This window comes from Caenorhabditis elegans, chromosome II, assembly GCF_000002985.6.
Source record: "Caenorhabditis elegans chromosome II".
NCBI classification, from domain to species: domain Eukaryota; kingdom Metazoa; phylum Nematoda; class Chromadorea; order Rhabditida; family Rhabditidae; genus Caenorhabditis; species Caenorhabditis elegans.
The window spans coordinates 7084269-7110531 of NC_003280.10; the positions used below are offsets into that span (position 1 = coordinate 7084269).

General features: G+C 35.4%; 8 protein-coding genes across 11 annotated transcripts; 4 read left to right on the forward strand and 4 right to left on the reverse strand.

The window, feature by feature from the left end:
* The first annotated feature begins 52 nt into the window (after positions 1–52).
* On the forward strand, positions 53–5453 carry T02G5.15 (uncharacterized protein). Its single transcript, NM_001267193.3, has 5 exons — positions 53–326; positions 3065–3148; positions 3250–3438; positions 3480–3913; positions 5267–5453. Exons 2-3 carry the CDS (start codon positions 3093–3095, stop codon positions 3383–3385), a joined length of 192 nt encoding a protein of 63 aa, NP_001254122.1. The 5' UTR covers positions 53–326; positions 3065–3092; the 3' UTR covers positions 3386–3438; positions 3480–3913; positions 5267–5453.
* On the forward strand, positions 53–8834 carry T02G5.14 (F-box domain-containing protein; the record flags this gene model as incomplete). Its single annotated transcript, NM_171018.6, has 6 exons — positions 53–326; positions 3065–3154; positions 3250–3438; positions 3480–3913; positions 5267–5497; positions 7895–8834. The coding sequence occupies exons 5-6, from the start codon at positions 5406–5408 to the stop codon at positions 8832–8834; spliced, it is 1032 nt and encodes a 343-aa protein (NP_741020.2). The 5' UTR covers positions 53–326; positions 3065–3154; positions 3250–3438; positions 3480–3913; positions 5267–5405.
* Positions 8835–9120: 286 nt separating this feature from the next.
* On the forward strand, positions 9121–15086 carry T02G5.3 (EF-hand domain-containing protein). The gene is made up of 10 exons (NM_063061.4): positions 9121–10053; positions 10097–10163; positions 10278–10405; positions 10454–10592; positions 11162–11193; positions 11236–11347; positions 11398–11641; positions 11687–12061; positions 14638–14860; positions 14906–15086. Exons 1-10 carry the CDS (start codon positions 10009–10011, stop codon positions 15014–15016), a joined length of 1476 nt encoding a protein of 491 aa, NP_495462.2. The 5' UTR covers positions 9121–10008; the 3' UTR covers positions 15017–15086.
* Positions 12081–14325, reverse strand: mct-5 (Major facilitator superfamily (MFS) profile domain-containing protein). The gene is made up of 6 exons (NM_063063.6): positions 14173–14325; positions 13970–14118; positions 13802–13927; positions 12768–13752; positions 12436–12714; positions 12081–12366 (listed from the first exon to the last, which is right to left on the reverse strand). Exons 1-6 carry the CDS (start codon positions 14320–14322, stop codon positions 12280–12282), a joined length of 1776 nt encoding a protein of 591 aa, NP_495464.2. The 5' UTR covers positions 14323–14325; the 3' UTR covers positions 12081–12279.
* Positions 15087–15314: 228 nt separating the features above from the next.
* Positions 15315–16897, reverse strand: mmaa-1 (Methylmalonic aciduria type A homolog, mitochondrial; the record flags this gene model as incomplete). 2 transcript variants are annotated; one of them, NM_001393114.1, is made up of 3 exons in its annotated part: positions 15315–15623; positions 15743–16799; positions 16847–16897. In NM_001393114.1, 2 exons carry the CDS (start codon positions 16547–16549, stop codon positions 15534–15536), a joined length of 897 nt encoding a protein of 298 aa, NP_001379869.1. In that variant the 3' UTR covers positions 15315–15533. The 2 variants fall into 2 exon arrangements, with proteins under 2 accessions (NP_001379869.1, NP_001022302.1); NM_001027131.7 differs by having other exon boundaries at positions 16843–16895.
* A 52-nt stretch (positions 16898–16949) lies between these two features.
* farl-11 lies at positions 16950–20767 on the reverse strand (the record flags this gene model as incomplete). 3 transcript variants are annotated; one of them, NM_001346630.2, is made up of 9 exons in its annotated part: positions 16950–17491; positions 17541–18002; positions 18050–18134; positions 18350–19825; positions 19875–20054; positions 20101–20250; positions 20295–20441; positions 20484–20662; positions 20703–20767. In NM_001346630.2, 9 exons carry the CDS (start codon positions 20731–20733, stop codon positions 17265–17267), a joined length of 2937 nt encoding a protein of 978 aa, NP_001333549.1. The 3 variants fall into 3 exon arrangements, with proteins under 3 accessions (NP_001333549.1, NP_495467.2, NP_001333550.1); NM_063066.9 differs by having other exon boundaries at positions 16953–17491; positions 20484–20656; positions 20703–20766; NM_001346631.3 differs by lacking the exons at positions 18050–18134; positions 18350–19825; positions 19875–20054; ... (2 more) ...; positions 20484–20662; positions 20703–20767 and having other exon boundaries at positions 17265–17491; positions 17541–17934.
* Positions 20768–21294: 527 nt separating this feature from the next.
* On the forward strand, positions 21295–22048 carry rpl-35A (Large ribosomal subunit protein eL33). Its single transcript, NM_063067.7, has 4 exons — positions 21295–21350; positions 21575–21737; positions 21782–21919; positions 21966–22048. The coding sequence occupies exons 1-4, from the start codon at positions 21301–21303 to the stop codon at positions 21987–21989; spliced, it is 375 nt and encodes a 124-aa protein (NP_495468.1). The 5' UTR covers positions 21295–21300; the 3' UTR covers positions 21990–22048.
* A 95-nt stretch (positions 22049–22143) lies between these two features.
* On the reverse strand, positions 22144–25788 carry F10E7.9 (Amino acid permease/ SLC12A domain-containing protein). Its single transcript, NM_063068.8, has 7 exons — positions 25633–25788; positions 24166–24385; positions 23916–24117; positions 23047–23636; positions 22630–22998; positions 22377–22586; positions 22144–22333 (listed from the first exon to the last, which is right to left on the reverse strand). Exons 1-7 carry the CDS (start codon positions 25740–25742, stop codon positions 22223–22225), a joined length of 1812 nt encoding a protein of 603 aa, NP_495469.2. The 5' UTR covers positions 25743–25788; the 3' UTR covers positions 22144–22222.
* Positions 25789–26263: the final 475 nt, after the last annotated feature.

Consider the following 26263-nt stretch of genomic DNA (forward strand, 5'->3'; position numbering starts at 1 on the left):
CTGGCCTCCCTCTAGTGTTCTACCCTTGATTATATGCATTCTATACATCAGCTGGCGAGTGAGAGGTGACCTTTCTCCTCTCTCTCCATCCGGCCTATTTAATCAATAAATACATGTATTCAAACACTAGTTTAACAATCATAAACAGATAATGTGGTACCATTATCTTCCGTTTATAAATCAAACGCTTAGTGACATAATTACGTGTCGACCATGTTCTTTACCGTTTTTTTTAGAACAATAAAATATCAAAAACTGTTCGGACAAACTTTCTGCGCTTTTTCTGCCAGCACCCACACGCCTTGAAGTTATCTCCACTATAATTGGTATGTCATGAGCCGGCCGTCCGACCTCCGCAAACGGGGGTCTCAAATGTCGGAATTTTTGGTATTAATCGGGAATTGCTCCTACGGAGCTAGAATTTGACATACGAACTGCTCTCATGATTGTCAACAAGTGGACACCAAAAGCAAATTTTTATCATGGTCCCCTGATAAGATACTGATCGGAGTTACTGATCAACGGTGATAATTTGTGTCAGGAATGCTCGGCAATCAGAATTTGACGGCAGTTGCCGGTTTTGGAAATTGCGAACTTGGCAATTGTCGAAAATTAAAATTTCAGGCAATTTTCAAACCTAATTATATTTCGGAAATTGAAAAAAAAAATTAGGAGGATTAAAACATTTTGATATTGAAAATAGAAAATTATTCACTAAAAAGCCTGTTTAGGCTCCTGAATCTACAAAAAGTATCAGCTTATATTTCCGGCAATTCTTGAAGAGATAATGGTTTGGGGTTAGTAGCGGTACATGCGCGGGGTACTGTAGAAGTACTGTAGGATTACTGTAGTTTGGAAATCTTTGACTTTTCGTCTTTTGAAGAAATATCGATTTGGGATTAATAGGGGTATATGATAGGAGTGCTGTAGGAGTAGTGTAATTTACCGTATATCTTCTATTAATATGGCCTCCCTATTAGACTTGCACTCCCTATTAGTGTTGCCCCTCGGAGACCTTCCGAAAATTAGTATGGCACTCCCTATTAGTCTTGCACTCCCTAATAGTCTTGCGTTTACTTTTTTTATTGCAAACCCGTCTCGTTAATTTCAGGATTTCAACAAAAAATTTTGCCTATTTTGCAACAGTTTTTCACAATATTTCTACGAGATTGAAGTTTTTGAACTTATATGTTACAATTAAAATCAAATGTTCTGAATTTTTACATAAGATTCGAGCCTTTTCAGAAAAAAAAAACTAGTAAGCTCAAAGTCAGAAAATGTTCGGAAAATTAGTCTTGCACTCCCTAATAGTCTTGCACTCCCTATTGGTATTGCAAGCGGGTAGACCATCGAAAAATAGTATTGCAGCCATATTAATAGAAGAAATACGGTATGCAAAATTGAGTGTTTCACTTCTGAAGAGATATCGATTTGTGGTTAATGTGTGATCCGTCTTGGTGAGTCCCATAAGTTTTGTGGGACTTCAAATTTACTGAGAAAAACTTTTTTTGCGAGAAATTAAAATTTTCTGAGAAAAAGTTATTGCGGGAAATTTGATTTCCTTGAGAAAACAATTTTTGCTCGCGAACATTTTGTAAATATCTTGCTAATTGCTATGAGAAGATATATGTTTTTTGCAAATTGCTAACATAAACTGGATATATTTTACTTATTTTTTATTAGAGAGACATGTGAGACACAACACCGTATATTATCTATTAGTAAGGCGCCTCTATTAGTTTTGCATCTAAAATCACTCATCGAAAATTAGTTTTGCACTCTCTATTAGTTTTGCACCTCTAATAGTTTTGCACCCCTTCATTTATTCCCTATTTTTAGGAATCAAAATTTGCATTATAAAATCGTTCTACAAATCAGGAAAATTATTACATACCGTATATCTTCTATTAATATGGCCTCCCTATTAGACTTGCACTCCCTATTAGTATTGCCCCTCGGAGACCTTCCGAAAATTAGTATTGCACTCCCTATTAGTCTTGCACTCTCTAATAGTCTTGCGTTAACTTTTTTGTATTGCAAACCCGTCTCGCTCATTTCAGGATTTCAACAACATTTTTTGCCTATTTTGCAACAGTTTTCACATCATTTCTACGAGATTGAAGTTTTTGAACTTATATGAAAATCAAATTTTCTGAATTTTTTTTTTCGAGCTGTTTCAGGAAAAAACTAGTAAGCTCAAAGTCAGAAAATGTTCTGAAAATTAGTATTGCACTCCCTAATAGTCTTGCACTCCCTATTAGTATTGCAAGCGGGAAGATCATCGAAAAATAGTATTGCAGCCATATTAATAGAAGAAATACGGTACTTGGTATAACTAGTCAAAATTGGCAAAATATGAACACAACTCGGACAGTTTTTGCGTATCAGCCTTAAAATTCGTCCATTTTGGTTCACAAGGTGTTACTGAAATTGATGATATTTGCCATAACTTAATGGGAAACATGAGAAAAAACCTGTTTGAAAATTAGTTTTGCACCTCCATTAGTTTTGCATCAAATTAGGTGTCCGAAAATTAGTTTTGCACGCCTTACTAATAAAAAAAACAATACTTTTCTTAGTTTTAAAAGTAACGGATCGTGTTTATGAAGAGTACTTTCTGTGGTAATTGCTAAGTTTATTGATAAGGATATAATTGCTAAAGATATACGGTAGTTGCAAAAATGAAATTTCAGTATTCTGGCATGGGACCAATTGGTTTCACAGGAAGTCAACTAGAATTTAATACATTTTTCTATGCCAGCATATTATACTGAAATTTCATTTTTGCAACTAATAAAAAAAAAGTGAAGCACACTGCTAAGCGAAACTCGGAGTCTCGTTTGGCCACGCCCACTCGGTTCTTTGTACTTTTAATGAATTCAACTTTCTAGAGAAAAGGGAAAAGTCGCAGTGAAGCTCATTCTGTGGATAACTTGGTAATCACCGAACAAAATGAAGACATCATTCATTTAAGAGATAATTCAGCCAACTGTGATACAAGGCACATACTCTCAATGGCCTTTTACAATACTATCGATGCTGTTTTTTTTTTTTGCTTTTTCAGATACGCATCTGTCGAATACGTCAAAAAGATGATGCATTACTCCAAACGTAATGAGGACAAGATACAATTTGAGATACAATTTATGTACGTGTAAGTTTAGAATTTCAAAACGATAATGTTGACACTGCTTCCTGAGAGGCAACTTTCAAAAAATTTAATTTTTTTTGATTAATTTCTAATTTCAGTTTGTTCTGTATGAAAGGACTTGATGAAACACATGAAACACAATGGCACATGATGTTGAAGTTGGTGAAGTTGCAGCACTTTGTTCCAGACCTAATTCACATTCATCCTAAAAAGGGGTCACAAGTTTTCGGATAGAATTGGCAATCAAAAGTCATCGAACAACAAAAAAAAGTTGCTGATATTTCTACGTATGTTAAAACACAAATGAATCAAAAATTACTGTTTTTAGTCTAACGGCTTACAAGAACTCTTCCGATGCAAACGTATCTAGTCTACTGAGGGAGGACTCCGTGAATCCTGCAAAGAAAGTACTCATTTTGATTTCCATGAAGCTTGCGAAACGACTGCTCAACCTGAATCCGTAAATTTCGAAGCATCTTCGCCCCTACTATCATTCTGTAAAAGATCGTACTCTCAAGTGTACGATCTATCACCGTCTCCAACAGGAAATTCTTTGGCTCCTGCTTGCTCACTTTCTGCCATTGATGATTTCGAAGTCTTCGTCAGTAGAAAAATAAAATATTTGGATGATTATCGTGACTCAGCGATTGTTAAACTTCACAACAATTCGGATCACAAACTTCAGTTTGAATGCCGGATCGACTGTGATGACTTCGGTGTTGGACCGTCTGATGGTTGTATTGAGTCGTCATCCACCACAAGGTTGAAAGTCCTCCAGGGAATGGCACATTGAAAATTTATTATACAGTTTTAGATGGTGCAATGTTGTTGACAATTTAATGTTGTTGAAAATTTAATTCTTACATTGAAAAATTTCGTACTGTAGTGAAAGAGCTATGTTGGCAAACCGTAGTAAAAGAGATTCCGTAGTAAAAGAGATGTTGTAGTAAAAGATCAAGTAGTAAAGTATTATCGAAAAAATACGATCGCACAATTTTCTCATAATTTATTTTTGATCTACCTTGTTGACTAGGCTCCTCCCCTTCCTTCGACAAGACAGCCACAACAAAATAACAACGGCAACAAGATTGGGGGTGGAGTCAAGTTCAACAGGTAGATCAAAAATAAATTATAAGACGCTGTAGTCAAATTTGATCAAATTTGTTTACCGTTTTATATTTTGACAATAGTGGAATTTTTCATTGCTTTATTAGACTCAAAAGTGTCTGAAAACATCGAATTCCATAATGAAACTTCTTGGAAACTCGACAAACAGTTATGACGGATCAAAAAATGACCTAAAGTTAGTTGAAATTTTAAATTTACCGACTTGTCAATGTCGCAGCGGCTGGAAACATTTTTTTTTGAAATCACCGTCAAATTTTGAGTATACAATGTAAGTATCTTGCGATTTCAACTTCATTTAGGTATTTTAAAGTCGATGGACGGAGAGATTTTTAAATTTTTTTCACCAAATCCCGCCGTTCATCGACTTTAAAATACCTAAATGAAGTTGAAAACGCAAGATACTTACATTGTATAATTAAAATTTGACGGTGATTTCAAAAAAATTGTTTCCGGCCGCTTCGACATTGACAAGTCGGTAAATTTAAAATTTCAACTAACTTTAGGTCATTTTTTGATCCGTCATAACTTTTTTTGAGAAGTTTCATTATGAAACTCGTTTTTTTAGACAATTTTGGGTCTAATAAAGAAATATAAAAAATTCGACTACTCACCTTTAAAATGTCTAAATATACCAACTTTAATAACTTATTTGATTTTCAGCTAGATTTTTAGCTTCCAATCTATAAAATAGACAAGATCAATAATGTTATTTCAATTTTTCACAGTACTGTAGAATTGGTTCTGGAAAATCGCAGATAAAAATTTATTGATAAACGTTTCTATCTCATATGTTACACAGACATCCCGGGACCCAAGGGGCGGTGGGCGGGAATATACGATTTGTGTCGATTTACGACATACTGGCAACGGGGAAAACTTTGTAAATCGGCACAAATCGTATCTTCCCGCCCTCGCCCCTTGGGTCCTGGGATGTCTGTGTCTCTTCAGCTGACTACACACTGGACAGGTAATATTGTCACCCTTTAGATTGGTCCCCTTCGACTGCATCGCTTATTGATTGTTTTCGAGCAATATAGACAACACACACTGCCCCTCAATAGATCCATTTGTGTCCATTTGGTCATTTATTTTGCGTCCATTCCCGTTTCTTCTTATATTTTAAATAATGACTGAAAAAAGTTATATTCCGTTTCAACTCCTCCGTCTTCCAAAAAAAGCTCTCCATCGTGCAATCAAGCACATTAATGATATCGACTTGTGAGTTAATTTTGAAATTTCCTATGAAATTTAATTTGTTTATTGATGTGTTCAACTTTGAATACTTATTTTCTGATAACCAAAGAAAATACATACTTTCTAGACTAAAGCTCTTTAATAATTGTCTATTTATTAATTTCGCAAGCTTTATTGTTTTTGCAAAATTTGACAATATATATAGAAGCCATCAGCTCATAAGAATACCGACTTTCTGCCAAGGTGTCTCCTATTCTCCCATCATCGCTCGCGCACAAACATTTTTGTTAACAAAGGCCGGCCTACTAATAACTCGTGATTCCACTAAATAGACTCGAAGTCGTTCTCACGGACAAAACACAAAGTAAGGCATGGATCATGTATTAGAAGTGTGACACAAGAAATTAATTAATCAGGATTGTAACTTGTGATGACTCTATTCACACTGTCCTGTTTTGGTAAATAACCAAAACGACGAAGTACCTTCTAACACTTTAAAGTTTATGTTATTACGTGTCCATGATTTTATGAGAACTGCTGCTCTCTCTTTTTCACACGCTCTCTCGCTAAAGGCGTTTTGCATAGGCGTTAGACAGCGTGCGAGAAAGAGAGACGCAGGCTGACTGCAAGGTTAGAATAGCACACAGGTTTATTGAAAGTTAAAACCAGAATAAGTCATATGAGAAGAAACGAGTTCAGTTCACTTTAGCCACGTGTCGATATAACCTTGAGTTTATAGAGTTCATCGGCCACGTCAATAATAAAAATAAATACATGCAATTATTGTGTAGTCGATATCTACACAACAGTTTAATTCAACATTACTTCAAATTTAGAATTAGTGTTAGTAATTTATTGGAGAATGAGCTTCCTTTTAAAAAATTAACACCAATTTTAGAACTGCCTGCTATAAAAAAGTATGTTAGTATGTAAATGAGCAAATCTATGTATGTTAGTAAATTAGATTATAATGTGATTGAGCCATTTATTAGCAAAAGTTGGTAAATGAGACACTCAGTAAATAATCATGCTAGTAAGTGAGGGTTTGCCAAGTGTGTCGAAAAATGCAAAACAATGATTGCATTTTTCTACATTGTGTGAATTAGTCCATTAGATATTTTTGTGGTTAGATAGAAGGCCGTTAATAATATTTTAACAGTCTTCTATATTTATAACTAGAATGACTCTCATACATAATAACCTCCTACATAGGGAGGCGGAGAACAACAGAGTACGCGGGGAGAAGATAGGTCACACTATGCCGGCAGAGAGGCCGCATCAACCTGTAGATAAAACATCTATTTAGTGTGCACAGGACCACACAACACAACATATCCCTACAGCTTTTTTGTTGCGCAACATCCATCAATGTCGAGGGTGTCGGTTTTTTGATGTTTTCAAAATATGGAAAACTAAACTTTTTCGATTTTTGGATTTTCGATTTCCCTATATTTCGAAAAAAAATTTTCGATTTTTTAAAAGTTCGCTTAAAATTTTGGTCATTGTTTTTCTTCATAGAATAATTTTTTATATTTTTCTCACGAATAAAAACAAAATTAGATAAGAAATCACAATTATTTTTTTTGGTTAATTTTCAGAACTTTTTTCGATTCTTTAAAACATCAGAAATCGAAAAAACTTGAAAAATAGAAAAACGAAACCCAAAGTAAACCAAAACTGCAAAACGACGCTAACTTGAGAAAAAATTGGTATGTCAGTTGTCAGTCAGTTGAGCTATGTCCGAGTTTCAATTAATATCTGTTTTTCATCTCGGCGTGTGCCGCCAACTTCTTACAACTTCTTTACTTCTTTTTGTCTTTATGTCCAAAAAAATAAAAGCATTTATAAGGAGTAGGCAAGAGTTGGGTAAGCCTTGGGTACGACTAGGGTGAGCGAGTTTGCATTAGAATTGTTGAAGTTGGGTAAGACTTGGACAAACTCTGGCTTGCAACTCAAAAACAGGAGTTTGACAAAAGTTTTGTCAACCGATAAAAACAATCACCTGTTAGTTTTGGAATTTTTTTTTTGAGTGAACGTTTTGCAATGTCTTGGGTGTTTTCTCTGATACGTTTAAGCGAACTTATCCAAACTTGTTAATATTTTCAAAAATCATTTAAAAATTTTTTAACCACAAAAAAGCCTAAGAAAAAAATATCGAAAAACTGGGAAAAAACAACACATTTTATTGAAGGGCCTATATAAAATGTTTGCTCTTAACTTTCCAGTTATTTCATCTGTTAGTATTCCTCTATTGTAGTATAGTACCCGACTACTTAACTTTGAAACGTTATTTCTCGATATAAGCTGTCAAAGTTGATCAATGTGGTGCAATACTAATAGAGGGAGTACGGTAACAGTGAGAATATATAACTATAGTTTGTAGGAACATTCTCCAGTTGTACATATTTTTAAATTTTGCAGAATCAATTTGTCATTCACTTGCGAAGCTGCTAAAAGTCTTGTAACTTTGTTGATACAAACTACAAATTCTACACATTTAATACATTTGGATATGCGCGAAGGAAAAATTTTTATGAGTGTGAACATGGATAACGATGTTTTGCTTGTATTTTGCTATAAAGACAACAAACCCATTCCAAACGGGATGTTTTCTAAAGGATTAATCAAATTAAAAGATCTTAAAACTTTAAATATACATGACACTGTCCTATTGTTGATATCAAATCAAGCAATTACTGAATGTGTTGGCCACATTCAAACCGTGCTCAATAAACGAAAAGTAGAAGAATTTTATATTACAGACAATATTACTTGTTCTGAATCAATTTTTGTCGCATTAAATTCAATCAAATTTGCACGGATTTGTGTGCGCCCTGGAAATAACTCGAGTTTTCGATTGTTTTACCGTGACGCTCTGAGAAAACTTCGTTTTCAAACCGACTGGATCGAAATGTGTTGCGATTCCTCAGTAGAATTTCGCGAAGTTTTGATACAAAATCTTTGTTTATTTTCTGCTGAGCTACCTTTTAAAATCAAATTGAATGAGTTACTGGCCATTCAAAGTTCTGAAATTTTCATTGAGTGGCCAATAAGTTCTGCTGACTTGAACATATTCCTGAAACACTGGATTTGTGGATTCAACAAAAGAGTGAAGTGTTGTTGGATTCAATTAGAAAACATTGAGGTCATGAATGAACAAGAGTTATTGACAACTTTATTGAAGAACATCAAGCATACTCGATCACCTCAAAATCGAGTTATCAATTTTTCTCTACACAGTTTTCCCGAAATTCTAGTTCAAGGAGGAATTGATATTCAGAATGAAGATGGAAGAACAGCAACAATTTACTTTGATATTCCTAATGTATTTAAAATGTGTGTTTGGAACTGTTCCCTTTGATATCACGAATCAAGATACTTTTTCATTAATTATATTTCATTATTAGGGGTCTCAATAAGTTCCGGGTCAAAATTCGTATGTTTTTTCATGTTAGAAAAGGAATATAGTACCAATACATTTTTAAACGATTTTTTCTCAAGATTTTTTTGTACTCTTAAATTGTATACTTAGTTGGTAGAAATTAAAAAGAAGCGAGATCGGGCAGAAGCCTGAAAAGTGGCTCCGAGAGGAGGTGGTCAAAACTTTTCAAAATACCGTAAAATGAAAGACAATGTTTGATGACATAAATTCCCACATTTTCAGAAAAATCTATATGCCACGAAAAAAGTTTTGAATTTCGACCCGGAACTTATTGACACTCCTAATATATATATATGTTTTATTGCATGTTTTTCCATTTCAGGTTCAATATCAATAATAATATTTAAGTAAAATTTTGCAATGAATAATATTTTATTAGAACACTCATGTTTTGGAACACGAATAATTGAAGCTCTTGTTAGCAGAATTTTTAGATTTCTGTATTAGTTTCCGAAAGCTGCAAGGCGGGCAGATGAAGAATTTGAGTTCTACTCGGCAGTTTGGTTCTCCTTTCCCTCGTACTTTCTTCAAATATTCTTCGCACTTCTTCGCCAACAATCGGCGGAGAAGTACGAAGAATAGAAGAAGAAAGTGCGAAAGGTAGATGAATCCCTCTGTGGTGAAAACGCGGCGGTTTGCGAAAAATGGACTATAAACGGAAGATAAGGATACCTCCTTATCTGTTTTTTTAAATCTTTTTTGATCTTAAATTGTTCATGCATTTTATTGTCAGAAAACAATTCCAGGTTAATTCATAAATAGGAAAATATTCAAGTAAGACATTTCTTTATTACCCAGAATTTTGAAAATATAAAAATTTTGATGACCAAGTTCTGAAATTATACGCTCTCAAGAATATTCCGAATGCCTGAATATCACATAATTCAACATACACCCTTATTCCAAGTAGCCATAGCAACAATACATTAACTCTATTCCTCTCATCTCTAACTATGCTCGGCCACCTGCTTCTTCTGCTTGTGCTCATGCATTGAAGTCGTATTTTTCTTTCGAAATGGCAGGAGTCGATGAAGAAGAAGATAGCCGTTATGTTTTAACAAATCGAGAATTTCGTAAAATCTACCGTGAAATTATGGGAGATACGAAGACTCAGGTCAACATTAAGCAAGCATATACGGTAACTTTGTCTAATAATAGTGGAAATTCTAACTTTTTTGTAGATTTTGAATTGTTCCGGTAGAAATGTGACATCAGCTCATCTATTGAAACAGTGGGAGTTTCTTAATGGTAAGTTTTTAATTTTTGAAATTGAAGTTTCAATTAGGAGTCTCATGATGCCATGTCTTATAGTTAGAAAACATGAATTCAGATTTTCTAATTAGAAATCTTTTTTTTTTTCAGAAAAAATAGCTGTAGATCGTCTCTATGACATATACATAAAAGCCGAAGAAGTTGTGTTGGAAGGTCATGAATACGAGAAAGCAGTGAGAACAAAAACATTGAAATTGGATGACATTTTGGGTTCAGTTGTGGGTTACTGTAGTTGCTCTAGGAATTTTGAAAATTATTAATTTCAGAAAGATGGATCTCTTGTTAATAAACAATATCTGGAAATTATTATTAATGAATTTACAAGAAGTGATGGATATGTTGATATTGGAGCATTACTCGATACGGCAACTCAATCTAAAGTTGATATTGTGAACAAGCTATTAGGTTCGTAGGTTTCAAAATAAAAATGAAAGCAAAAATTTTATTTGGAGAGTTGGCGGTGCTTTATAACGTTTTATATTTTTGTTTTAAAATACTGATTATAAATAGAAAGAAAGATCGGAAAAAAATTTTGTTCCGTTTTTGGAGATATAAACCAAGAAATGGGCGGAGCCTGTATTGATATTTTCTGGTGAATTACCATTTTTTGATTCACTTTAGCTTGTGTTTTTAGGGTCATAGTTAGACATACAAGATTTGAAAAAACGGCCTCAAATCTCGAACGCTCTAGAGCGCGCTCTGAGATTAAATACCAGAACAGACTCCGCCTATATCTTGGTTTTTGCGTTTTTGCATTGAATTTTTTTGTCATTGATCAAATTTTTTTCATTTCAAAATGTTTTCACAAGGAGTATAAGGTAGCCGGTCTCGGAACGACCGAAACTTCTTAGATACAGTACCCACGAAATACTACTTGGGAGTACGGTAGCTACGAAGTTTCGAGACCTGGTACAGTATCTTTTATTCTGAAGTTTTTAAAATTTTGCATTGGTTATATAATTTAAAAAATTCAGGGCCAAAAGTGGAAGAGGACGAGATGTTTACAGTGAGTTTTTGAACTTCTGCAGAAAGCGTACAGATGTTTCAGGTAAAAGTACGTGGATGTATGACTGTATATCCAAAAGTTCAGTGTATTTCTTATAAGATTGATGTTGATAAGCCAACTGTTTGTGAGCTGACACTTTGTTTAGCACCTAATAGTAAGGATTCAATTATCTCTAATACTATGCACTTAAACAATTGTTTACAGGCGATGTTCCAGCTGATAGATTCAGTAATGATCTATTTCTAGTTGTTTATAATAATGAACAGAAATTAGTTGGTTTAACACGTCATGTACTTGAAGAAAGAAAGTACAGTACTGGAATGATGACTGTTAATGAAGGAGATGAAGTAATGATTGTTGGAATGGGAACAACTACAAATAGAAAAAGATCAACAACTGAAAGAGTTCCATTGATTGAAGAGACTAATAAATTAAGCAAGAGATTCAAGTAAGACTTTATAGAGATTTTAAATTTATTATTTGAATTAAACAGATCCACTTTGATGAATATATTCGATTCCTTTGATGTTGATCAGGACGGTTTACTGAATAAAGAAGAAATGAATTTCTATACACTTGCAAGTGGAGATTCTGAGCTAACAGATCAAGATTGGTTCGTTTATTTGAATAGTTTTGATAATCGAGATGGAGGTCTAACTATGGGTGGATTCATTAAAGTTCACGAGATGGAAGCATTTGATCCAGAAGGCAATGCAGCTGCAGATTTGTGGCATTCACTGCATAGTCTTGGTTATGATACTCAATTAGCATCGAACTTTGGATGTTCGTATGATATTGAAGCACACTCGAATACACCAATCAAGATGATTCCCCGATTGCAAAATGTGGTGAAAATGCATAGAGCTTTGTAAGTTTTTAAACTCAAAAATTACTAAAAACTATATTTAGCAATAGAAAGAAATCAACAATTAAAGAAAAACGAACATATTTGACAGGATTAAAATTAAAAACTCTAATGAAAGATGAGAGTTTAACCATAAAATTGAATTAATAGGATTAAAAATATCAGAGCTATATCATGATTTTGAATAAAATAATTATGAAATGATATCATATCTGTATGGTTTATTGGCTACTTCTTTGTTTATTGGAAACGTCTACATCGTCTTTTCTCTTGAAGTACGGGATGACGAAGAGCATGAGTCCAGATACCTGAAATAAGAATAAATCACGCTAAATTGTTTTCTCGATTCATGACAATTCTTTTCAGTTCTTACTCACCATGAGATTAATTCCACAGAAAACAAACGAAAGTGTATAATTGCCAGTCAGATCTGCCAAATATCCTGATACCAATGGTCCGATTACTGTTCCAACTCCTTGCCACAGGAGCAATAATCCGAACGCGTTTGTAAGCTTGTCAAGTCCTAACAGATCAACAAGAATGACAGAGGTCAGACAAACATACGATGCAATCGTAAATCCGAAGAGTACAGCGTAGATGTCCAATAGAATATATCCATCAAACTTGTAGCAGAAGGCGGTTACAATTCCACAAATCTGAAAAATTCGTAACGTTTGACATGAAGCAATGCACTGCAATAAAAACGTACAGTCAGAGAAATATTGTACATCCAGAGACGATTGCGAGCAGTGTCATCTCCAAGACCTGCTGGAAGGGGCAGCTTCTGATCAGCCACAACTCCAAAGATGAGACGGCCGATTGTGTTTGCAGTTCCGTACACCGAAAGAATGTTTCCTGATACATTATTATCAGATAAAATATTAGTAACGTGGAGTGGAAGGAAGTAAAGTGGTGAATTGAAGCCAACCGAAGTTAAAAGATTTGAAATGGCGAAGAGAAGGAATGCTGGATCCAGAAGCAATTGAAATGAAAACATGTTGTTAATAGTTTTAAACATATTACTTCCTTCAATATCGTCCATAAAATCAGTTTCCTTCTTTTCGTTCATTCCATCCAAACTTTGATCACATCCGTGACCGCTTTCTCGATCATCACCAACTGTTCCAGTGTGATGAGTGTGAATATTCAATGCGGTATGAAGAGAACCTGTTGAACGATATTTATCCGGATTTGCTCGGAATTCTGCGACATTGGAAATTGATCCTGTGTAGAACACGTCTTTACGATTAAGGTATCCACTGTTTCGTTCTCCAATAGTTCCACAGCGAGGTCTAAGGAGAGGCTCAAGATCAACGGCTCCTACAGAGCTTGACGGGCGGGCGTGTTGATTATTTTTCTGGATATCACAACATTGGGACATAGATCTCTCCAAAACTTGAGGTGGACTCAGAAGAGACACCTTTTCTTCGAATCTCTTGTTGTAGTCGATTTTCTTCACCTCATCTTCGAAAACATCGTTATACTCCCCATCATCATCATCATCCGGAACTAACGCGAACTGCAATGGGACGAAGGTAGCTCCACAAACAGCACATAAAATGATCACGAAAAGAAATAATACAAAGACATAACGCCATCCGTAATTGGAGATGATAAATGTATTGATCGGTCCGAACACGACAGCTCCCACTCCAGCTCCAGCAACAGCAATTCCAGTAGCCAAAGATCGTTTGCTGAAAACATTCGTTATGGAAACATATCATCGTTGATTTATGAACAAACCTTTCAAAATACATCGTGACGATCACAATTGCTGGACAATACACCAATCCGAAACCGATTCCCATAATCACTCCGACACTGATCACAAAGTGCCAAATTTCTGTTGCAAAACACGAGAGTAGGCACCTTAAAAAGTAATTTAATTGTTGTTTTTACAAAACCGAATACCCGACAAAAGCGACTCCAGCTCCTATAATTGTTGTGATACGACATCCATATTTGTTACATACTGCCGAAGCGAGTGGTCCAGCTCCTAGGGTGAAACCAGTCAGCATAGAAACGATAAGTGATGTCATTGTGTTGTTTGAATTGAATTCCTGGAAATACGTTTGAAATTCTCAATTATTTACTAGAATGGGTTTAAATTTTACAATCATAAGTTTTTCCGCGAGAATTCCAAAGGAATAAACAAATCCGTCGGCGAAGACATGAATGAAAAACGATCCGATGACGACAACCCATCCCCAACCACCATCCGGCGGCAATGGAACCAATTTCCCTTTGATTGGTGCACTGGTCATTTACTGAAAAATGAAAAAAGAAGTTAGAATATTTTTTTAGAATATTTAAAAAGTAAAAATATTCAAATAAAATAATTTTTTTTCAAAATTGAAAGACTTCTGAAAGTTTTTTTTAATCAAGAAAATCTGTGGCGCACAGGATATCTCACACCGATTCTTGGTTTTTCTGTGAAGTGTGTGTGTCCCTTTAAAAGATGAATACGGTAGGACAGTTTGCAGGCCTACTTTTAAAGAATAAAAATGGAAAAGTTCTTTATACAGTCATATTTAAATTTTTTTGAACATATTTTTAAACAAGAATATTTTAATTTTCAGCATTTTGGGAAATCTTTACCATCTCGGCGAGGAGGATGATCGTTTCGAAATTCGTCCTCATTTGTTCAAAACCGAATATTTTGGACTACTCATAGCTAGAAAAGAAGATAAATATGCAAAGGAGACTTATCGAATTCAGCTGAGCTCTCGGGAACATTTGAAAATTAATTTTCCTCATCAAGTTGACAGTCTGATTAGACTTGCAGATTCTGACAGTGAATGGGTATGTTCAATGTTTTGTTACATTCTCCCAAATTTTTATTTTTAGGTGCTCGTGGCATCCTATACAGTCACAGATCCAGAAGCTCAACTTGTTTATACTCTGGAAAAAGTTACAAAATCATCAAATCCAACATCACCATCTCTTCTCAAAGCATAATTATACCCAAGCCTAATCTGAAATGTTTGAAATATTGATATCATAGATAAATATTAATTTTTCAAAAAAACCCAAATACTATGTAATCCCACGCAAAGTGAAATAATGCCAGAACAATAATTCCAATGGATAGTTTGACAGCCCAAACTAATAGATAAATCACACTCCTGAAAGCAGCTTTCAAAGTTCTAAGGCTAAACTTCCGACGTCCTTATAGCATCTCTCTTCATGACGGTTGAGATTGCTTTGTTGGCTGAAACGTTAGTTAGGGAAACTGCAAAATAATTTAACACACGAATCGGGTAATATTTAATATTCTTTATTTATCCCGTTATGTTTGTAATTTATGGCTAGAAGATTGGCTAGTTTTGAAAATTCACAAAAAAAAAGTCTAAATACATTGGATCTAATGAATACATTAAACACTGGTGAGTCTCGAGAAAATACAATAAAAAATTGCAATTGAACAGGTGGTTTACAAATGTAGAGTTATAAAGGGGTAAAAATGAGGAGTTGCCTAGACGCCGAAGAACGTTCTGATCATTGTTTCTGCAGCCAGACCAGGGGTGATTTTTCCACTTCGAATTTCATTTTCCAGTTTCGGTGCCTGTAAAATTGAAAATTTAGAATTTATCAAACAGTATTTTTTTTTAATTCAGTATTATATTTTTTGCAAATTCTTTTGAAATATCGTTTTGATGGTGTATTTTAAGAACAAAAACGTACCAAATGTGCTATTTTCGGATGCTTTTGGAAAACGGACATAATTTCGTCTTTAACATGATTCCACATCCATTTTTTCATTTGATCCTGTCGCCTTCTTTCCAAATCTCCTGATTCTCCGATTGTATCCCAGAATTCGTACAAACTCGAACAAACTTCTGATACAGATTCTTTATCCATAATTGAGGATCTCATAACTTTTGGACGCCATACATCGAGTCGTGGTCGCATGAATTTCAACGCGGAAATGTATTCAGCCTGTGTCATCTTGGCTTTCGCTTTCAAATCTCCATCATCTTTCGTCACAACCAACAAATCACTCATCTCCATAATACCTCGTTTAACACCTTGCAATTCATCTCCATGAGCAGGTGACAACAGAAGACACATCATATCACACATATCGGAAACGGATGTTTCAGATTGACCTACTCCAACAGTCTCAATGATAACAATATCGTATCCAGCACCTTCGCAGAGGATCACAGCTTCATGAATTCCACGAGTGACACCACCGAGCGATCCAGAAGTTGGTGATTGACGAATGTAGGCTTTGGGATTACGAGATAATTCTTGCATTCTTGTAAGATCTCCAAGAACAGATCCTCCCGTCATGGCACTAGTGGGATCAATTGTTAAAACTGCAACTTTCTTTCCTCGATTTTCGGTTAATTCTGCTCCTAATGCTTCAATGAAAGACGACTTTCCTACTCCTGGACTACCAGAGATTCCTACTCGAAATATCATAGAATCTCTCCCGAATTTCTTGTATTTCTCTCGTTCTTCATCTAAAACCATCTTCAACAACATATTTCCTTGTGCTCTTTTTGTCGGATGGCGAGATTCAACTAGTGTGATTGCAGAAGCCAGGGCAGCTCGACTTCCGCTCATCAATGATTTGAAAAGTTTCTGCACATTTGGATCATCATATGTGACAGAGTCATCCCAATGAACACGAGAATATTGTTCTAATAGATTATCAAATGGCATTGATTTCTGAACTCCAGTGACTGATGGAATATAGGGTTTTGGAGTTGAAGATACTGCTAACGATGCGTGTCTGAAAATTCTATTTTCTTGATATTAACGATAATAAATCTCACCTACAACTAGCTGAAGTGAGTCTGGATACCCGAAGCAATGATCTTACTACCATCTGAAACAATAAGATAGACTTGGTAAAACGCATAGTAATAGAAATAAGAGATATCAAGTGTTGAAACGTTTCAATGATCAAAATAACAAAACAACGATGTTATGTAAACAATTGAATTCATTCGGTTTTAGTCCAATTATTGGTTCTGACAAGGAAAAATTAAATATTTTCGAAAAATGATGGTTGGTAAAGTATAAGGGGGCATGGGGAGATCTAAAATTTCAAACAAAATTTCGATTTACAAGTTAGTTATCATTGGGGAACAAGGGAACAATAAAGATGAACTCGTTTTTATCGTTAAAGAAGAATTAATAACTAATAATTAGTTATTTACAGATTTTTGTTCAGTGGAAACGGGATCGAATCGATTTACATAAGATCTTCCACTCCACGTGTCTCTATCAGAAGTTTATCCCAATCAATACTCGCATTGAAGACTTCCTGTTCAAGCCACTTTTCGTAATCTTTCTTAAAATGACGTCCAAGTTTCAGATTTGCACCAAGAACAGAGTGAGCACACGTGTCAACGGGCTCAAAATCTCTCATATCAACTCGATTCAGGTAGTCGTCACCAGGCATTGGAGCATCATTCACTTCTGAAAATTTAATTTTTGTTGCTATAAGCTTTTGTTATTTTAATCTTACCAATAGCAAATTGAGGATATAATGCCGAATATCGTCTACTATGGAATCTTTCGATGCTTGCTTTGATCAAACTGTCTTCTTTTTGATAATCACACTTTCTCTTGATATCAGAAGCAAACGCCCAATCATCGGTCATTCGATGTCGAACTCTCGAGTAGATCGCCGAAATTATGTCCATATTACTTTTTCTCCACTGGCGTCCAAGGTATCGTGATTGCATTTTGATCGCTTTCAGCACGTAAAGTTGTAGTACCGATACTCGTACTTTGAAAAGTCTCTTCAAAACTGGAGCAGATTTGAACACCATCAGCATTTTAACTCGATCGTTTTTAGCTTTGACCAATTTGTTGAGTAGACGAATGAGATTGATTGCGAAGAAAACATTTCGCCACATGAAATACGGGCCAGCGCCAGGTGGACGTGGTTCTTCTATATTGTCTTGAGTCAAAATTGGCCATTCTTCTGAAAAAGGAATACGAAAAATTTAGTTTGGAATAATTAAGACTCACCATTATTTCTGACATAATGGTACAAACATTGTGGATAGTTGTAGGCGTAGATTTCATGTCTTGATTGGATTAATTTGTTTGTGTTCTGTAACAAAATGAAATGAAAAGCAGAAAGAAGAATCTGATTTTGAAGGGAAGGGCTTCAATTTTTAAAGTCTGCACGTATATTTCACATGCCACTCATTGAAGAATGAGAAACGCAGAGAAAAGGGTGGGGCGATGGATAGATCGAGCGGCAAATGAACTTTGGTGAGGCAAGATCGCTTTTGGAACTTTGCAAAAGAGCAACAAGTGACATACCTGATCGAGAAACTTTAAAATCAAGGGAATTCCATTCACATATACAATCTGTTGGCAAATGTATTCGAATTGATAAATGTGATTCAGCTTGAAGTGCTTAACTAGCAAAAGAAGAATTGCTGATAGTGATTTAACGATAATCTCTTTATGGCGGTTGATGTCAATGGCAAGTCGGAATCCTTCCTCCAATGGAGAAGATGTTGAATTATCGAGGGATATTGAGTTTGATAAAATATCAGATGCTTCCATTTCAGGCGTTAAGCAATCAATCAGTACATTTAAACCTTCATGTCGTGCTTTCGTTGATGGCACTGACGAAACCATAACCTTCACCAGAGCACAAATATATTGACTCAAATTTGGCAAAATTTTCCTGTACAATGTTTCGGTTTTCGTTTCTGGGATATCCTCCTTCATTGAAAATAGATAGCGATTCAGTTCTTCATCTTTTTTGACTTGCAATTCTGTAAGTGACGTGTACATGTTATTTCGAAGAATTTTTACAGCTCCACAGAAGGAAGGAGGCAAGCCAAAAAGTGTTGTATCATCTCCAGGGTCAAAATCATAGTTGAAATACTTGAAACGACCTTTTTGAATAAAATCTTCAATATCCTGAGCGTTCGTTTTGCTTCTCCAAGGCAGAGTTTTCTTCTGGATTACCGGGAAAACTGGGGAACCAACTCGTGGTGTTTGCTCACCACTTCCCTGTCTGAAATTCGAAGCAGTATCAGGAATGGAGGGTGGGGTTGATGATGAAGCGCCTGGAGAATCTTCTTTCTTTGAAGCAATCGTTGAGTCTTCGGAGCTCGCTTCCGAATAAGCGTCTTCGTCTTTTGAATCATCATTATAAGCCATTTGACGGGCCATCATACCGCCTCTCGCAAAACTTCCAGCTCTATGAGCCATATTACGAACATGTTCTTGGTCTTTTGCGATAAATGCGGCCTGTGATGCAGCTACAGTTATAGTATCCTCCATTATATCAAGGCCAGCAGTCATTCGTTTCTCTCTTTTACGAACAGTAAGCTCCTCCCAACCTCCAAGCGTCAGCAATAAAATTTTCCAGATAAGCAGGACAATCTTTTTAATTGGAAAATGTGGTGCAGTTCCTATGTAGAACGGATGAAGCATGTCGAAAAGTACAATAAGAAGAGGCTCATTTCCATTTTCGATTGGTTCTTGAACTTCTTCGCGAAACGCTTTTCTGGTTTCAAGATCACTATCGGTTTCGTCTTCTCTTCCAGATCGCTCATCGAGAATTTGAACAATCATATGATAAAGTCCAGCGAGAATTACGCGAAGCATTTCATTATCAACCATAGTTGGCAACTGCCGCGTTCTCCATTTTTCAGAATCCGAGAGATCGGCTAAACTGGCATTCCTGCTACTTCTTGAGCTTGCTTTTGAAATTCTCCCGTCGTTCGGTGGGCTCTCAAATGGTTCTTTAATTTCTGTCATCAACAGAGTACACAACGCCTGAAAATGTACATTTTTAAAACAATGATTGAAAATTATAAAGATATACCTGGTAAACGCCGTTCTTATAACAAATGAAAGAATTCTCGATTGCACGATGGTAGACCATTGAAGGGCCCTCAGGGTCCATTTCTTTGGTTTTTCGAATAGGGACATTCATCAACAATTTTTGATCATACTGATATTCAATTTCCTCATTTTCTAAACATCCAAAGTCTGTTGCTGATCCCTGAAATTTAAATAAATATATATCGAATAACAAATGAGAGACAAACCTGGAGCAGAAAGAGAATTATACGAGCTGATTTCAAACGAACTTCCAAATCTGCACTTTCCATTCGAGAGCAAAGGTCTTGAATAACATAATTTTTTTGGACAGCACTAAATTCTTCGAATGTCGATGGAAACTGTTCGTGCTTGCCGTCCTGTAAAAGAAAAATAACTATTTTCCTGTTGTAAAATCGCTTGCATATGATTCCTCTATATATTCCTTCCAGTTGCTGATGTTAATACCGAACTCTTCTATTTCAGAATAACTGTAAAGTTCTGCCATTTCACGAATTCCTGCATCACCGTCACCATACTCGAAATCTAGATCTTTATCAATGGCGGCAACCTGCAAAACTGTATTGTTTTTCAACTTCTTCATGAAAATTACATTATCAGAGCTTTCATGATGAATGAATCCGCCATACGCTGGAGTTATCATAGGCTGAGCTTCTTTCAGTTGCTTCAATTTCAAAACATTTGCTGATCGTCTTGCGGCCAGTGAGCTTTCGGAGTATTCAACATGTTCATCATCAGCACTTCGCCTTTCTTTGTCACCATAAACTGGAACTATTAGGAGGTTTATTTGATGATATATTCATTTTCTCACCGTCTTCTGCAAAATTAGGCCTGATTCCCATTACATTCGGCTTTCTCGTTCAGTAGAACTAAAAATGAGTATTTTATTCAATTGTCAAGCGCAAGCAAATTCCGTAAGAAACTATTATATAAAAAAACAGGAAAGCAAAAACAAAACAATATTTTTTGCAATTTGCTAAACAACACGCACTACGACACTCCGCTTTAACGTTTAGATGTGCAGGCATTTCTACCGTAGTTATTTTGCGCCTCGACTCGTTTTACGGAATTTTTTCTTTTCTTTTACCAATTTTCATGCTGGCCTACGAATTTTTTGAGCAGAAAATGGATATTTTTGTAATAAAATCAATATTATCATGTTTATCTTATTCCCCGCTGTTCTCTTACTTGGATCATTTACGAAAAACCACTTTTTGATTTTAGGACTTCGTTAAATCTCGATTTTTTGTAAAAAGTTTCAACTTACTTATTCTTCGCAATTATTCTCCAGTCTCATAAAAATTGTTAAAACAGTTATCTGAAAAATGTTCATTTGTTATTTCGTCGCTATTTCGTTTCTCCGTCCACTTTAAACTTCTTCACTAAATTAATTTTCGTTTCAGGTAAAAATGGCTGACACCGCTGTTGCTAGAAGACCATCGGCCCCAACTACTGGACGGTATGTTTTTGCTTTTTTTTTTTAATCAGTGACCGCTGGATATTTTTGAGCTCTGCTGAAAAATATTCAGACTGCAAATTCTTCATATAGTCTTTAAAAAATGTATAGTAGCATTATCCTAACTATTTCTAGTCTTATCTAATCCGCGGCATTTTTTTCCATTTTCTCGGATCAGCAATTCACAAATCAGGACATCAACAAAATAATAATAAATTAATTTTCAGTCTTTACGTCAAAGCCATCTTCACCGGATTCAAGAGAGGACTTCGCACCCAATCCGAGCACACCTCGCTTTTGAAGCTTGAGGGAGTCTTCAACAAGGAAGATGCTGGTTTCTACGCCGGAAAGCGCGTCGTCTACTTGTACAAGGCCCACAACAAGACTTTGGTATCGCACATATATTTTTCAGTTTAATTTTTTTTTCATTTTAGAAAACCGGACACACCGTCGCCACCCGTACCCGTGCTATCTGGGGAAAGATCACTCGCCCACACGGAAACGCCGGAGCCGTTAGAGCCAAGTTCCATCACAACATCCCACCAAGTGCCCTCGGAAAGAGAATCCGCGTGGTAAGATAATTCTAGTTTTATTCAATTGCACATTGATTTCTTTCAGCTTCTCTACCCATCCAACATCTAAGTGGTGATCTTCTGTTATTGTTATTGTTCGCAGTTGTAATAAACAGTTGTGACTTTGAATGTACGTTTTAAATTGTGCAAAATCACATTCTATTGAAAACATTAATTCATATAATTGTAAGTTTATTGTGAAACTTTCTCTTCTGGAAACGTATATTTTCTAAAGTTTTTATTAACAAAATTGGAGCGATTTAAGGTTTTAAGGATGAATTATAGTTTCTATTGTTAATAAGATTAATCTAATTGATGAGAAACATTCTCCGAGTGATGATATTGTCGTCTGTCTTGATAATCTGGATTGGCCTCGTTTTGTTGGGAACTCGATACGCCGCTCGTAAATGTTGTCTGAAAAAAAGAAACTAATCCTGGTTCAAAAATTCGTTCTCACCTCTGGCAAAATTGTTGTGGCACCTGATCGCAAAGAATCTAATGAAGAAAACACTGTTTTGAACATGTGACATAACGAGAAAGTTGAAATTCCCGGACCACAAGTTGGGCAGACTCTTCCAATGTACCAATACAACGCGATGAGAGCGACAAAATGAGCTACAGCAAACCAGAAATGAATTAAGAGAAGGATTGCCAAGTTCACCAGAAACTGAAAAAAATACTTGAAAAACTTTAAGATATGTACCACTCACTCCCAGAAAAGACACGTATCTGTTGCTGAACATGGAATACCATGTTGCTTCTTGGGAAATTATTCCAGTTTCAGTTTCCTCAGTGCTTGTAATATTGACATCTCGTCGCTCGGGAAACAGCTCATTCAGATCGTTCATCTTATTCGTGGATCCGTAACCGACAGTTTCAACTTCATCTGCATGTTGTACAGTAGCCAGGTCATAGCTCATTGCAAGTGATACGTATGAATAGTTGACATATGCATAAGTTATCAAAAAAGGCATTGTTGAAAGAATGGCAAGTTGATTGAGATCTCCTAGAAGTACGAATAAAGATGCTACACCCATTAAAAGATATCCAGCTAAAACAGGATTATCATTGGGTCCAACCTGAAATTATAAAAAAATAATTTTTGCGCAGGTCCTTATGAACTATACCCCTCTCGCAAGAACATTCAAACATGGTATAATTCCTTCTTCAGCTATGCCTTGTAAAACTCTAGGTGTTCCCAGTAGTGATCCAACAGTTGACGAAAGTGAGCAAACATATAATCCAACAAGGAAAACGATTCCAGTCAATGCAACTTTTTCAGAAATCATGACATCACAAAGTAGGAACATTCTATCTCCAACTCCACCAAGAATCATAATAAAAATAAAACAGATTGTAGAACTGACACCAACAGCAGATAATTCTCCAAGTGGAATGCTTTTATGAGGATCTTTTAAGTCACCACTCATGTTTACACCCGCCAGGACTCCTAGGAAATTGGCAAAGAATACTCCGAAAACTGTGAAGAATGATTGCTCAGGAATTTGACGTGGAATACCAATAATTGAGCAATTAACAGCTTCATAATGAGAATCTGCATTCACTCGAATTCTTTCAGATGAGAAACGGAATACACCAGATTCCGGCTCACTACTGAAAAGAGCTCCAAAAATGAAATCAGTTACTGCAAGAGCAATCGTCAAGAGAAGAACAATTTGAAGACGGACAACCCAAGTGACACCTGCTGTGTTGACTGCTGAAAATTTAATTAAAATTAATAAAATGCAGGATAAATATAATTATTCGGACGCAGAAAATGGGCCTTGTGAAATCGAAATGTAAACTCTCCGCCCCTAAACATTGGGTCTCATTAGTTATTGACTGCAAAATAAGGAACTCCAACGTTTTCAATTAGTTTCGCCAATTCGCAAGCATTCAAACTAATTGAAAATGTTGGAGTTTACAGGTTCGCCGCCAATACCTAAGGAATTTTTCTACAGGTCTATAATAAAGTAAATAAAGAATAATTTATTACCTGTAAGAACCATCAAAGTCAAAATAGCAATTCCTTTTATCATAATCTTGCTCTCTGACTCAAACAAATGAGCAACAGATTCTCCAAATCCAACAGCCACAAGTCCAGTGGCTACAGCTTGTCCAAATGCATAAATTATCCCAATTGCTCCACCAATTTGATGACCAAGAACATGAGATACCAGGAAATAAATACCTCCAGACTGCAAAACTTTTAGTTTTTTTGTTGATAAAATAAACTTTGAATATACTTTAATCTGGCATCTTTCAACGATTCCTATGGCAGAGAATACGGTAATAAGAGCAAGTGATGTACATATTCCGAGAAGAAGAATTGAATTAGCAACTCCTGCTGTTCCGACAATCCATCCTAAGCGAAGGAATACAATAATACCAAAGATATTAACCATAACAGTTGCAAAGACACCATCCCAAGTTCCGAATAAAACTTTATCCTTTGTTAGGATTGTTCTGAAATAGGTCAGTAATCAAAGAAAATAGTTTTTGGAATATTTCAAAATCTTGCTTTGAAAGTATCTACAGTAGTCATTGTATCCAACTTGCAGGATCTCAATGGATGAGTACCAAGCTATTTTTTCTAAGCGTATTGTATTTTAATTGTGTTTAAATTGCTCGTAAAGTCCACATTTTGAAACTTTGGCAATTTGGAAAAAATTTCAAAAATCAACAAAATTTTAAATCGTTTTTTACAATTTTCTGTCTTTTTGGATAAGTATATTAAGACACAATCGTAACTGGCCATACTCCAACTTTAATTTTATTTAACATTTTTAACCCCATTTTTAGGTTTCTGTTCACTTTTTTGTCAGATAATATCTCGATTTTTGTTGAGTATATAAAACATTGTTCAACTATTAAAGAAAAAAATCTATAAATATCTTATCTAGATTTCAACCTAGTCGAAGAGTGATATTGCTCTAAATTTCTTACAGACAGAACTTTTCAAGGAATTGGTAATTTGCCAGAATTTTCACAGAAAATTTTCCAAGAAAAAACTAGATGGGAATACGGTATTTAAAATAATCAAGTTCTCCTCCGGGAAATCAAAAACCTACGATTTACTCAAATCTGCTGGAAGTCTCTGCATTATTTCCTGTTTTCAGTCAGAAATAAATTCAGTTATAATAAAAATGCATAGTAGCTCTCTGGAGACAGAAGGGTTCCGAATGGGGGAAAACAAAAACTGAGAATGGAATTGAGAGAAAAAAAAAGAAAAAAGAGATTTCATTACTTCATTCCATCCAGTGGATAATGAATGTGTTAAGTCCAGAGAGAAGGAGCAGTAATAGAAAGTGTCTTTCGGTTGGGCGTTCAATTTTCAAGAGCTACTCTTTTTTAAAGGGAAACAGAAAAATATGATGAATGAGACTATATAGTCAGTTTGAAGAAATGTAAATTGCGGTTTTTTCTGTGCACGTAACAATTCGAAATTTCATTAACTTTATTTTCTACATCAAGTTAAGAAATCTGTGAAATTTGGGAGCTATAGCGATCACGGTAACTGAGCTCGTGCCGATATTTTGAAACTTTGCGAATCTACTATATCTGTGTTGTCTTTACTACGACACCCCGCCTATTTTTTGAAGGTTTTGAATTACAAAGAAATAATTTAGATGTTACATTTTATTTAAACTCGGTTCCCACTTTTTCAAAAGACCAACCAAGGTGTTACAATCTAAATTCTCATGATCTTGTACCTTTGCCACCATGGTAATTGCGACGAATCGGCAGTTTCTCCTTGCGAAAAGATGGAATCAGGTGGTTCAACAACCACAGAATGTGATGACGACGGACCCGTCTCACTCATTCTGGAAGATGGATCTGAACCCAAATGAGACGGCGATGATGGTTGCCTGAAAATGTTTGGAAATTATGTTCTGAAGGATTTATCAGTAAAAGTCAATAAATAGAACCAAGTTAGACATTTTAGAATTTGATACGATTTTTCGTAAGACTATTTTGGTTGCATATGATCTATCTTTTTTGAGCCTGAACTATGAAAATACATTATTATTATTATTATTATTGAGAATTGAATTTCAAGAAATTTTACAGAATCATTTTCAATTTAACATATAACGCTCACCGTTGATGAACATCCATTAAACCACTATACATATTTAAATTACTAAATACTGTGTTCTTTTTCTAAACGGAATAGTTTTGTGGTTTTCGTTTATATCTTTCAAATCAATCTTGTGTAGAATCCTACTAGGAACTGGTCATTCATTGATTTTCTAAAAACCTAATTACTTGTTTCCGGAAAACTTCAAGTTTTCATGGTTTCGGGTCCTGGCACGAGTGCAACTTTTTAGCTACCGTACCCGC

Coding starts and splice junctions, on each gene's coding strand:
- T02G5.15 (NM_001267193.3), top strand. CDS start 3,093: ATGATGCATTACTCCAAACGTAATGAGGACAAGATACAATTTGAGATA. Junction 3,149..3,249: donor CAATTTGAGATACAATTTAT/GTACGTGTAAGT, acceptor TTCTAATTTCAG/TTTGTTCTGTATGAAAGGAC.
- T02G5.3 (NM_063061.4), top strand. CDS start 10,009: ATGGGAGATACGAAGACTCAGGTCAACATTAAGCAAGCATATACG. Junction 10,593..11,161: donor TATTGTGAACAAGCTATTAG/GTTCGTAGGTTT, acceptor TAAAAAATTCAG/GGCCAAAAGTGGAAGAGGAC. Junction 12,062..14,637: donor GTGAAAATGCATAGAGCTTT/GTAAGTTTTTAA, acceptor TTTAATTTTCAG/CATTTTGGGAAATCTTTACC.
- mct-5 (NM_063063.6), bottom strand. CDS start 14,322: ATGACCAGTGCACCAATCAAAGGGAAATTGGTTCCATTGCCGCCGGAT. Junction 13,928..13,969: donor GCTGGAGTCGCTTTTGTCGG/GTATTCGGTTTT, acceptor TTACTTTTTAAG/GTGCCTACTCTCGTGTTTTG. Junction 13,753..13,801: donor GTCACGATGTATTTTGAAAG/GTTTGTTCATAA, acceptor GAATGTTTTCAG/CAAACGATCTTTGGCTACTG.
- rpl-35A (NM_063067.7), top strand. CDS start 21,301: ATGGCTGACACCGCTGTTGCTAGAAGACCATCGGCCCCAACTACTGGA. Junction 21,351..21,574: donor TCGGCCCCAACTACTGGACG/GTATGTTTTTGC, acceptor ATTAATTTTCAG/TCTTTACGTCAAAGCCATCT. Junction 21,738..21,781: donor AGGCCCACAACAAGACTTTG/GTATCGCACATA, acceptor TTTTCATTTTAG/AAAACCGGACACACCGTCGC.
- F10E7.9 (NM_063068.8), bottom strand. CDS start 25,742: ATGAGTGAGACGGGTCCGTCGTCATCACATTCTGTGGTTGTTGAACCA. Junction 24,386..25,632: donor CAATTACCATGGTGGCAAAG/GTACAAGATCAT, acceptor GACCTATTTCAG/AACAATCCTAACAAAGGATA. Junction 22,587..22,629: donor GATACGTGTCTTTTCTGGGA/GTGAGTGGTACA, acceptor TATTTTTTTCAG/TTTCTGGTGAACTTGGCAAT.